The sequence below is a fragment of the Cygnus olor genome, chromosome 1 (assembly GCF_009769625.2).
Source record: "Cygnus olor isolate bCygOlo1 chromosome 1, bCygOlo1.pri.v2, whole genome shotgun sequence".
In the NCBI taxonomy this organism is placed as follows: Eukaryota; Metazoa; Chordata; class Aves; order Anseriformes; family Anatidae; genus Cygnus; species Cygnus olor.
In genome coordinates, this window is record NC_049169.1 from 12,871,157 (window position 1) to 12,884,690 (window position 13,534).

At 35.0% G+C, this 13,534-nt stretch overlaps 1 protein-coding gene across 8 annotated transcripts in view; it reads right to left on the minus strand.

Moving 5' to 3' along the window:
• Positions 1-13,534, minus strand: part of PHTF2 (putative homeodomain transcription factor 2) — a 68,135-nt gene that overhangs the window by 22,956 nt on the left and 31,645 nt on the right. For 5 of the 8 annotated variants that reach the window (XM_040548867.1, XM_040548883.1, XM_040548857.1 and 2 more), the window contains 5 exons: positions 12,424-12,582; positions 7,656-7,821; positions 6,819-6,983; positions 2,136-2,337; positions 309-467 (listed from right to left, as the gene is read on the minus strand). In XM_040548867.1, coding sequence (XP_040404801.1) covers positions 309-467; positions 2,136-2,337; positions 6,819-6,983; positions 7,656-7,821; positions 12,424-12,582 — 851 coding nt within the window. The remainder of the gene's footprint in view (positions 1-308; positions 468-2,135; positions 2,338-6,818; positions 6,984-7,655; positions 7,822-12,423; positions 12,583-13,534) is intronic. The other 3 variants (XM_040548897.1, XM_040548901.1, XM_040548903.1) reach the window with 2 other exon arrangements.

The following is a 13,534-nucleotide window of genomic DNA, read 5'->3' on the forward strand; positions in this document are numbered from 1 at the left end:
ACAAATCAAGTTTCTAAAGTAGTTAATTACAAAGGAGTTAGCAAAAATCTGATGCAAGATCTACAGGATATATTTTAGGACTTTAAAAAAAATGAAAAATAGGATGAAGCTCAAATCAACTGAATAAAAAACTCAAATACAAAACTCTGCCATTTGAAAACGTCCCTCTCCCCCGCTAGCATGGCTTCCAATTATTATAATCCTAAAATTCAGTATAAGAGAAAAGAAGGTTGAGAAAAAAATATACTCAACAAGAACCCAAGAAGTTTTAACAGTGTACAGAAGAGAGGCAACAAAAAAGACTATACCTCCAGAGGATAGTGTTTCTTATAATGATGAGATTTCCTGTTTCGAAGTGTGCAGTCACTAGATGTGCGCTCTACATTGCGACGTAACGAATATCCAGTTTCAGGCCCTTCCTCACTAGAAACTTCATCTGATAAATTTGTCACAGTTCTGTGAGCATCCTAGTGCAAGAAATATAGCATTACCAAGACATACACTCATACTTACCTAGTCTTGTTCTAAACTATTGAAATCAATTTATTTCTACAACAGTATATATATACTTGGTTAAATTAGAAATTAACGTATTTCTAATTCTAAAAAATAAGTGGCACGGCAGCCATTATAAAATAAAATCATAGTATTAAATAAACCTTTCCCAGATAATGAATGGCTAGTTCATATTATCCTAAAGAACATTTCTGGCATTCACATTTTAAAGGCTTAAATTCAAAATATCCAAAAGATGTGAAAATACAAAATTGTGATAGCAGACACCATCACACTTAATTATCTATATACATGGTACAAAGAAAGAAGAGACAAATGCTAACAACCATAAAATGCACCAAGATTTGTTTTAGAACACTGGGATTACAAATTTATCCCACTTTCTATTTCCCTGATTTTAAACTGAAGCAAAAGCAGACCTTTCAGAAACAGGAAGATTCAGAAACAGGAAGAGAGGTCAATAAAAATTGTTCAGGTACCCAAAACTGTATGTATATTTTCATTTATTATGAGATCACTGGATAGGACCCTGTAAAGTTTTTTTTGTAAAGACTTTATTAAAAAAATCTTGATTTGTTGAATTTAATCAAGAATACAAAATGCTTGGAATTGACAAAGACAACTGAATCACAGTTTCTGTTGCTGCTGAGGAAACACTTCTTGCAGACCAACAGACTGAAATTACTGCCCTGAGATGAACCTTCTTCACATTCATCCTGACTTAATTATATTAAGTGTTGTTAAATAGTTTGACTATGAATTTCCCCACAGAATGCCTTTCCTTTAATAAAAAAATAATAATGAACTTCCAGTAACTTTTCCATTTGATATTACCATGAAAAAGAACCCTGCTCTGATCGATCAATGACAGTAAATACTAGTGAGACAAAGTCAAGTAAAAGTGCTGTAATGGCAGTCAATATATGCTCAAAAGACAATAATAATGGAGCCAGGAAAAAATATTTTGGAAAATCTTTTTTGTAGAACAGTAGGATGAAAACAGTATATCCAGGAGATAATTAGATCCAGACTTAAAAGTTCCCCTTTCTTTCACGACCATTTCTTAAGCTTCTATTTCATCCCTATCTATCCCTTCTTCAGGGGAGCCATGCCTATTTCACTGAGAGGGAAATTGGCCTTTCCTCATCTTCTACAGAAATGAACCAAAAGAAAAGAATGACAAGTCACAGGTAAACATTCAGAACGACCTCAAAATTACCAATTGCCAGTAATGTGAAATTTGTTCCATTTTAGCATAAAGACAGACCTATTTATGCCAATAGTATCAAAGAGACAGGAAAAGGTACAGTGTGTTGTTCAGCTAGTCTGAAAAAAAATCATATATAAGTGACAGCACACAAAGTTGTGTATTGAAACACAGAACAGCAAAAAATGTTTATATGACAGTCAATAAGAATCCTCTGAGAAAAGGAAAGGCTAGGAATATAGGGAACGAAATAAGAAGATGTAACATCATTTTGGCCCCAGCACCTGGTGTCGGGGCCAATACTTTTAAGGATGAAGTAAATGAGAGTACATCAAAAGCATCACAAAAATACAGCTTATATATCATCTGACAATTTAGTAACCCAGCTTTGAAGGCCATGAGGCATACTTACTTTGTGATGACTGGGATTGTTGAAGGCATCTCTCCCCGTTGCAGTGCTCCACCCTAATTCTTCTGGCTTAACCACTTCACAGAGACGTTCATGGGCCTGGATACATTCTTCACTGCTTTTACCTGTCTTTTTCCCATCAAGGGACACGTAGCCGTTATCAGTCTCAGTGGATTTATCTATTGAGTTTTTTGCTTTCTTAGATCTAGATTTGAAACAAATGCAAGCGTTAAATTAATGATTCTCTGACTTTCTTTCCAGACTAATCCTGTTCACCCTTCTCAACCCATGTTTTAGTTCTACAGTTAAAATACACACAAACTAATACATAATAAAAATTAGCATTTGATGCAATATTTGTAAGGTGTTTTTTTTTTTTTTATAATCTTCTCATTAACACTCATTGCTCTTAGCCATTACAAAGGAAACAGTGTCTGAAAGAATATTCTACAAGCTATGGAGAGAAGAGAAAAGGAAACCCATGTTTTACAGCTAGAACTTCACAGCAATTTTAGCAACAGAAGAACCACAAGCCCCAAATGTAAATGAGCTTTTTACTATTGTGTCAAAAAAAAAGTTGAAAGTTTCTTTGTGTTACTAATTCAAAGCAAATGTGCCATTTCTTGAAGCTGCAAACAGACATGCTGCATTTAGTACTTTCTATACAGATTTTTTGTTTTAAATACACTTGGCTTATTAATAAGTCTGCTAAACACAACGGGATTTACTCTTTCCTATATTATCCAGTAACCCCTCAGTGGCATATTTCAATATATATTACAATATATATTTCAATATATATTACAATAATTAAGCTTGTTTCAAATCACAAGTGTATGAATTATGCTTAAGTATAACTATTCTTAAGAGAAGACTACTAATATCCATAAATAGCCTTCCATAACATTTTCTAAAAGTCAAGGCCATTATCTAGTCAATAAATGTAGAAGCAGTATCATCTAATGCCAGGAAAAGTCCTTCTTAAAGCAAAAGTTTGTAGGATCACTTTTCCAAATCAGAAAACATAGTAAATGAAGGAATGAAAAAGGAATAGCAGCTTGCTGCCTTATCAACAGAGATTACTTCAAAGCTGAGTTTCACTTAAGATTCTCCATCTCAAAGTAAATAACATGAGAAGTCTTTACCCAGAAAGCAATGAAATTCATCTATTTGTTTGATTTCCAGAACACTTGTAAAACAGTTATAAATCAAATTTCCAGATTTTATTATTTATTAGAAGAACATTAAACACACTTGATAAAACTATAAAGAACCTGCTTGATTATTATTATGCTCCTATAGGGGAATGTACATTGCCCTTCTCTTTAAGGAGGGAAGCATTCAGTGAGAGCTTGGATTACAGGGCAGGAGATTAAATTCCTCTTTAATATGGACGTCATACAAATTGGGATAGTTGCCTCTAATTCCTCCCAAGATAAGGTATTCTTATACAGTGGCGACCTGAACACACACATGGCTAGGGAGACCTACGCTAGGGGAAAAATCCAAAAAGGAACAATTCTTTTTTTTTTTTTTTTAAGAACATGGACAAAATAATGAATAGAAAAGGCAATGTTACTGAGGCTTTTCATCATCCTTTACATTCTTTAGTCTTGTTCTACTTTCCCTTACACTTTCCTAGAAAAAAAAACTATCAGCTTTTTTTTTTTTATTATTATTGCTACTTAAAAAGAAACAAAACCTGCTACTCTACTTCCCTAATAGGAAGCTCTTGTAGGAAGTTACGGAACTTACCTACTATTCCCTTACCTATTCCCAACATTCTTTGTTGATGTTATTTCTAAATAAGTGAGCACAAAATCTGCAGAAAAAACTTCTTATAGTTTTTATATATTTGCATGGGTTGAGTTTTATTATAAGCTTACAAAGATGAAGAGACAGCAAGATGCTTGATCATATGTTTTGTGCTGGAGGAGCAGTTAGTAAGCCTCTTCCTATTTGCAGATTACCACTGTGCTAGTTTGCATAGAAACGCTTCTCATTTTCTAAAGCCACTAGGAAGACAATTTAAGACACTACTGAGGCTTTGGACAAACATGTCAAACCATCAACAGTAAGCATGCTAGAACTTGATGTCTGTGCTATTCCATAATGTCATTGTTTAGCTAAGTTAATGAAAATAAGACAGACACAAAGCATAGCTTATTACTTAATGGGAAAAAAAATGCTGTTCAACTTCTCAAATAAAGCAAGTATCAGTCTTTCAGTAACAACTTATTGTGAAATTATAAGCTTCAGGAAGTTCAGCTGTGAGCATTAAGGAAAGATATGAAGTATCACTAAGATTAAATCCTTTGCAGGAACCAAGAATCCGAAGAGGCCAATTTTTAATGCTTTTTTTTTTTTTTTTTTTTTTTAAACAGTGTGAAAGGGAGTGTGACTTTGTGAGAATATCATGCCTTCATTTCACATTGTCTGGAAAAAAAAGCCAGTTTTTCACATTTGAAAAGTACCAGGAAGAAGCAGCCTCAAGCAGCTGAGTAACAATGCATAAAAAATAATAATATATATATTTATGCATATTTTTTTTCAGATAGGACTTTAAAAAGCAAGATATGTAATGCTGTAACAGTCAGAGAAATACTAGTTTGATATCAGCTAAGGCTCATTTTGAAAAACAGGTACTCAAGTAAAATTTCATTTGTTTCTAATGCAGAAATCAATGCTATTTTTGGTAAGAATCCCTAAATTTAAGTCTAAGTCCCACACAAGAAATGCATAAATGTGGGCTTCAACTTAAACTACCAAATTAAACTAAACACACTATAGTGAGTTTAAAAAAAAAAAAAAAAAAACAAATATGAACGACATACTTCCCTAACTAATAAAAATGCATACTTTCCTACCATTAATCAACTTTTAAAATTTCATGCTAGATTTAAAGGTATTTAAGAGCAACACCTTGAATAAATCCAAGAAGGTCTTACAAAGGTTGAATATCTGCAAATGCTAAGTGAAGAAGAACTTTCAGTCTTATCTATGCATTAGCTAGAGGAAGTGTTAGGCAAGTATTCTATTCCCATCTATTTCATTGGAATTGATCAAAAAACGCTCTTCCCCATTCAAGCTGCAGAACTTTTTAGAAGTTAAAGATTTCCATAATTCAAATAAGGACAGCTTCCTTGCACTGGGATTTCACAACAACTTCCTCAGCAATATTAGTCTCCACACTGTGCTCCTGTCTCCTCATTCCCAGTCCCACTCTGCAATCCCACCGTGCTGACAAAACTGTTTGTATGACCATGGAAAAAAAATTACATGAAGAAACTGATTTGCATGATCTCCTGGGAAAAAAACGGTTATTTTTCAGATAGACAAGTTTCTGATATGGTTCATTCTCAGACATACAAACCGTGCCTCTACAGTGAAGAGGCAACAAGTGACTAAAGGCTACTTACAGCATCCTCAGTCATTCTCGCTCTTTATGCTTTGGAGATGCTGTATACACTACGTAGTCATCATTGAGGCTTAACATCTACAAATAGTACCTCTCGTTAAATGGTTTGAGCAAGTACCACATATCTCTTCTCAACTGAAAACACTCTTTGTGAACCCAAGACACAGAAGGCAAGGAAGAAAATGAGTCTACCAACAATCTTTTTCCTATTGAAAATCAGTGTCTTCATAGAATTGAAAACATTCAAAGAGTTTACAAGATTACAATCCAAACATACCAGAAATTAATGTGTTTAGATCGATCCATTTAGATGGGGAGTTACAAAAAAAAACAGCAGTGGTATCTATTACTATTACTCATAGTTTGTTAAAGATAGCTTAATCTACACAGAGAAAAGTCAAATGCATTCTTGCAATATTTTTAAACATTTTTAAAACTTCTCCAGAGTTTCAACAAGATATTCCCAGAATGTAAAATAATACAAAATAAACTTTACCAGAGGTTAAGAGCACATATCACAAGTATGACAGACATGTTAGTGCTGCAATATTTAAGATGCACCATGCACAACAAAACATCAATTAAATCACTTGCAGTATCCCTTTTCTTAACTTTATGCCATTTTGAGTACATTTTCTCTTGTTAATAAATGCTGACATACAGCACTCACAATGCTGTATGTATAGTGCATCTTGAACACTGGCTGCTACTGAATTTTTTTTTTTTTTTAAAGCCCAGAGCACTACATTAGCAGATCAATCATTTGCAAAACATCTCTGAAAAGTAACAAGGTTAGATGTTTCTTCCAGTCATTAGAAAATGCATCTTTTATATTTATTTATAAACTAAATAATTGTGCTTATTTGAATCCTGAAGGTTTTTCCTTCAGGAAAAAGTATGTGATTTCATGACAGTTATGGAGCTCCACACACATTCTCTCAGAGTAATAAGCAGCTGATGTAACAAAGCAGAATTAAAAAGTCTGATTTTCTCATTGGATTAAATTTGAGAAACCGAGTTGTCTACACAGAGTAGTCCTACAAATATCAGGGGACTAACAAAAGTTACCCTGTATCTCTTCAAAGTTATTGCATCAGCATTTGCAGAAGTGAAATAGATCAACACATGACATGTTCAAACACTGAGCTGAGTACTATTAACAAAAACTGGATCAACAAAAGCTTATCTAATCATTAGATCAATGTTTACCTCTTTAGAAAAGGGATAGTGCATATCTAACACATATGTAGCCTTGAATAAATACAAACCCTGATAAAAAGAAAGCGGCATGCCAGATATCTCTGAAGACAGCGCCAATACTGTAAGAGGTGCTTGTACCGTAGCTCTGCACTGTTCCCTCCTGTGTGTTATCTGTGGTACTAGAGCCATCTCCTTCCCTATGTACTTCCAAATGTGCTGCTTTCCTTAATTTCCTTCATCAGAAGAGATTAAAATTGGAAGGTAGCTTTATAAGTGCAATCTAGTAGGTCTATAATGCATTCAGCAGTTTTAAGCATGCAAAAACAAGCAAGACTTCAAAATATTTTGCTAAAGGCTTATCATGTTGATTTAACAAACTCCATTTAATAAAACCAGGCAAAACAGTTATTCATTATCATAATACTTAAAACCCAAGATATATTTCATCTCAGAGGCTAACATCTGCATAATTCACTGTTGCAGGTTTCCCCATTGTAATGGGACGATTCACTGCAGCAAACCATAATGAAGTGCTGGAAGACTTAAGGTCTATGCTTCAAATATCTCTTTTACTGTACATTTCTGTCAGGTCACTGGTCAGTATCACACAGAGTTCTAAAACCCAATTTGCAGTAACATAGATACTGGCACTCCACCAGTTGCAAGCTGCTTTGAGGCAAAATATCAGATTCAGTGCATTAAAAATCAAATAAAGCAATGCACAAATTAGTAAATGCATAAAAGTTAGAGCACCGATTAAGCACCCACTTTAAAGTTTCTGGTAAAAATAGAGCCTCGATTTCTCATCTCCTGCAAAGCAGAGACTGCAAACCCTTACAATTTTTCATGTACGTTCTTTAGAATAGTTTAACAATCCTAAATAAGTACTTTAACATAGACTATACCTTCTTCTTTTAACCCCTGTGCTGGGAGGTGGCTTAGGAGTTCGTGTTGAAACAATCTGACAATGCACAGTTCCAAGTAGCAACATGAGCCATATTGGCCCAATTACTTCAGTCAGAGGTATATTATGTGGGCTCTGGGCTGTATAAAATAACACTACAGCAGCAACTGGAAAAGAAGGAAGATGAAGTTGAGTTTAGTATTTGAAATGTCTGAAACAGCCAACCTGCTATATGGCTTTTCTCAAAATCAGAACAGTCACACGTAGTCTGTTATCTGCGTTTTAAACCAACCCATGCAATTCAGCGAATGGACTGACAACTACAATGAAATAGATGGTAATCGGGATTTAAACAAGTTACCTACTTATCTTAATACTCATCTGTTCTTTTTACACTTATGATATTACACATATTGCTCAAAAATGTAGCAGAATGAAGTAAGGAGGGGGAGGCATTCACAAAGCTAGATCTGACAGGAATTTAAACCTTTACGGTGAAACTTCAGTAGGAGGTTAAAAAAAAAATAAAGCAAATGCTACCCTTAAATCAGCCCAGATACATGTAATTCTTTATCGCTAAAAATGACCCAGCACCATCCAACGAGTTAGGTGAGTGCAGGAGTCACCACACCAAGAGCAGGTTGCCCTGACCGGTTGTGGCCCCTCCATTTTGGAGGCACTCAATACCCGGCTGGCCACGGCCCTCAGAAGCTCATTCTGGTTGATGTTGCTTTGAGGGGGATGGACTGGATGATCTCTGGAGGTGCCTGCCAAGCTCAGCTAACCCACAGCTCTGTGAAACCACACGTCTATTTTGAGACGGGAAGGATCAACAGATTAGTGACTAGAAGTTCTTCACAGTCTCTAGCAGAAACCACTTCAAACTCCGTACTCCAGGCAAAGGAGAAAATCTCCCATGTGAATGGACAGATGTGTAAGCGCAATTACGGATACATTTCATATATGCTTGTGTGTATCTTTTCTAGTAATGAGGAAGGATCAAAGACAAACCATGCAAATTACGAGGTAGTCCAGCTGAAATGATCTGGACTCCAACTAGCTTTTGTGGTTGGAAAAGAGGCACTTCCAGTTCCATAGCTGTTAGTTTTGTAACCCTATAACCGGCTCCTCATATGCAGCCAACACCCACAGAGCTTTTTTTGCTCCTGTACATACAGACCAACCACTGCTATGACTTAGAAATCCTTTTTACAGGCTTCAGGCCAGTCATCCCATTCAACAGCATGTGTCAGGCAGAGGAATCAACCCTTTCTTTTTCTCTGCTTATTGTACATTTTTGTCACCCTCTGCCCGTAGGGTCTGAAGTGCTGTGTTCTGAAACAAGAGCATGTGTAACTTTCATACACCCCAACTGTATCACCCAAAGCCACACCTAACACAACCTGGATGTGATGTTTTCCTCTAAAAAGAGCTTAGACTTGTTTTTCACAAAATTATCTTTTGTAAGCTAACCAATATTAGAAACAAGATGAAAGTACAAAACAACGGAATTATTTTTTATCGTGGTAATCCCAATTTTCCAGTCTTCTTCCTAAATTAAAGTATTTATGTCTCCATCATTTTATCTTGTTTTTGTTGCTGTTTTTAAGGTTTCTCTTCCTTTAGTTATGTTTTATGTATTAGGTAAAACACTTAGGGTATTTTTTATTATTCTACGTGTACTAAGTTTTTGGTGTATGAGGTTTCTAAAAGACAGTATGCAACAATCAGAAATCCAACTTCCTAAAAAATAACCCAAAATCAGAAAATTAAGAAAAGGTACAGATAATATTACCTCTTTCTAAATGAGTTTATCGGAGTTTCTCACACTAACAAATAGATTCGTATGGTACAGAGGATAAACAAATAGCCAATTCTGATTCCTACCATACAATTTCAGTAAGTATACATTTCCAAGCACACCAAGGTCCATAGATCCATTTGAAATGATTTACAGGAGTAGGCCTCTACAAAACAGTTTCAAACTTCGCTATGGGGTCTCTTCTGCTACCTAAAAAAACATTTATCAAAGCAGAGTGATCTAGAAGAAATCAGATTCTTCCAGAAGATACAAATCTATAGATCACAGACTCCCACCGTGAAGTTTCATACCAATTTAAAAAAATGTTACCAACCTCCCAGCCTTTTTCAGTAGGATGGGAAGGAAATGCAAGAACTTCCACACAGTGTGCCAATACACTGTGGTTCCAATTACCCTAGGATATCCAAGGTATCCAAACACAGTTTATTCTACCACTTTTAATTATTTCTTCACTTATTTATAGTGGATTGGTATTTTTCTAAATGACACCGCTTTATTTTGTGAAACAGAAAAAAAAATATTTCAGGTAGAGCAAAAAGCTGTATTGAAGCAAACAACTGTACATTTCACAGACCAAAAAGCATTTATTTCTTAGTATTGGAAGCTTTGAAATATTTGTACTATCAAGAAGCTTAAAAATGTATACGTTCATATATATCTTACCACAATTAATATTACAGTTGTTATAAATATTCAAGTTTTTTGTTTCATATTTAAGAAATACACAGAAGAGATACACACTAAAATTCCACACAATGTTGGTCTTCCTATTAGGATACAGAAACATTTTAAAATTAAAAACGAGGTAGTCGTATGACCTAAATAGATAAGGAGTCAGAAAGAAAAGATTTTACTTCTACCTTAATTCACTGGCCTGTTCCATGACCTTGAACAAAACCATTTCTCTGTAATTCTCTTATCACACATTCTGCTAATCATACTTTATACTAACGTAAACAAATGCAAATGCAATCTGCAGTTTAAATCTACAGTCCAGGAAAGAATTCTTTTCTATAGACTTACATAAACACCAGCAAGTATTCTGCTAAAGCTAATCAGTTTCAAAGCAGTAATTCCAGTTAATGGCAGTTCATAAATCTATAGAAAATACTTCATAATTAAATAATTCAACTAAATACATATATTTAATATATGACCATAATGAAGTCATTCCATTTTACAACAGTGTCAATGAGAATCTCATGACAACAGAAATTCTGTGCTACAATATAAAATTCAGATTCAGGGCAGAAGTATGGCCACTGGAATTTGAAGTATTTTGTTGTTAAGTTTTTGTAATAGATTATGGCTATTTCAGCACTGCCTTAGTGATTTTATATGAAATAAATAACTGAGCATACCTTCCAAGTAAACTATACCTTTATTAAAACATAGATCCCCAAGAAATTTGAGGGACAAAACATTAATTGCAACATAGCTCTGTAATGAATGTCCTAAAGAATTTGCTTGCACTCAGAATTTGCATTTAGTCTTATTTTGCTGCTTTTAGAGTCTTAAAAAGGCTCCACAATTTGAGTGTGGGTACATTTTTAAAAGTAAGTGTGAGGTTGGGAACATAAAAAATGACTATACTAGTGCTTCCCAGAATAAGCAACCTATGAACATGGTGATGAACCAATTACAACTTGTGTGTCTCACTACCTATATTACCATGAATAAAGTAAAAAATAACACTATGTAATACTTACCATAGTATACACAAAGGTTAATGTATGCAATAATCGTTCTTAAGGACCTATCTCAGAAATTGGGATAGAGAGAAGTTTTGATAGATCACATGACTGTGTGTCAATACATTTCAAGTTTCAGGGCACCAGCACTGTGAAATTAATTTTATAGCCACTCACCTCTTCACACAAGAGGTGCTTTTTTCTTCTTTTTTTTTTTTTTCCATTCCTAATTTTAGATACAATTTTCAGAAGACACGGTGATTCATAACTACAAGGACTGATGGCAAAATTGGAAAGTAATATCATATTTTAATTGGATTTCAGTGGAAAACTTATCACTTTCCACTTGTCAGTGGAAAACTTATCAGCTTTTCAGAGTACTTAAATTGCTCCCAACTTTCATTAAGCTTCTGTTCCATTTTTGTTGTACACATTTCTGATACATTTATTCTCTCGCTGGTTTTCATGCTGTTAGATACTGACTCTCTGTATTACATTCTTCCTTTTCTCATTTTCCTCTTATATATCACATATAATTAAGAGAAGCACAAAGTCTAATTACTAGAACTTGAGATTCATCATCCTATTTAAAAGCTGAGATTTTCCTTCTGTTTGCTATAAAATGACTTTTGGGCAACTGCTAATCTAGGAAGCATAAAAAATAAGATACATACTCTCCCCTTGTGAAATGGAAAAATTAGCAGAAGCATAGAGGACAAGAAGTTCTCCATTTGCTAGTCATCAGAAGGAAGCACAGCTGAGGTCTGACTGAAGTATAAACTAGAAGTTCATTGCCTCTGATGTGACAAGATAACCCAAAGAAGGACTGGAAACTGATCACACAAATCATCCTACTAGGTTGCATGAGCAACCTAGGCAGATTCAGCATTCCCTCTTTCTTCAGAAGAACTCTTGATCTGCATGGTACCAAAATGACTACATGCCTCCAAAACACACACTGTCCAAGCCAAATGTTTCTTTGGTATCTCTCAGCCCTGAACTAAATTGGATAGTCCTGGAAACCTAAATTATATATGGAGATGACAAACATACATGTGTGCTAAATGCTCAAGAAAGCCTTTGAGGAAATACTCAAATTTTCAAGACAAGTAGGAAAAAGACATATGCTCGCAATCTATTCTAGCATATATTGGAAGGAACCTTAACAGGATAAAGTGAACAAAGTAACATACAGTAATTTCTATATGGTTAAACTAAGGCATTCAGTCGAAGTCGATCCTGTAATCCAACTCTACCTTGAAGAAGGTAAAGAACAAGCAGCCAGAAAAAGATGACTCTCGATGTCACTTGTAGCCACCACCTGTAGAAGAATGGAAAGAAAACAACTCTCACGATTCCTTTGCGGGTCAGAGAGGTCCAAGGACTTTCAGGTTTTGCTTTAGCAAAAGCAGATCCTTTAAAAAATAGGAAAAAAAAAGAAAGAAATTTGTATATATTTCAATGTTATGGCTAATAACTTTAGATGCTAAGTAGCGCAGTAGTTAAGAGCTATTTAGTGGAGCAGTAGTTAAACAATTATTTGGATAAATCTCATACTTCCATCCTTTCACTATCTCCTCAATCCAGAGCTTGTATAAATTGTTGGTAGCCTCTTGATTGTTATTATCAGGAGCTTGTACCAATACTTAGACTTTGGAATGCGTGAATAACAAAATACTGCCACTTGCTACTATATCTAAACTATTTTAAAATAAATTATTAAAAATTATTCTGTTTCATCAAAGTATCAGAAACCTGACAGGAGGCAACAGGAAGTCCCAGGAAAACTCCACACACCTATGCAGGCACAGCAGAGTCCCTTTCTGCCACAGCAAATAGATCTACACCATTAACATCTGTACACTGCCCTAGCCATATCATTCAGGAAAGTGGAATAAGGTTGAGAAGTACAGAGCAGTATTTGTCAAACTGAAGACTAGCTCTAGGAGAAGGGAAGTTACCCAAAGAGTAATTCATCTTTGACTCTTCTACAGCATTTATCATCTCACTCATTCAAATGTTCTCTCTCTTCCTCATATCCTTCCATTTCTTTGGAAGTTCCATTTCTTCCTGAAAATTCCCACTTCTCTGACAGCCAGAAAACTGTGTAATATTTGTTCAGAGCTAACAGGTGTGTGACAAACTATGCTGAAGGCTAGTGCTTAAAAAGGGCAACTACTGCATGCTGCTATGCATCCCCGCCTTCTTCACAAGTTGAATTGGCATTAGTAAGCTTTGTGCTAGCACATGTAAAATAGTGCCAACACTGGAGCTACTGTAATGCCAACTTAGACATCTATGCACAGCAGTCATTTACTTAAATGTTATTCAAGTATATCCCTGTACTGAGGCGGTCTACTGCTACTC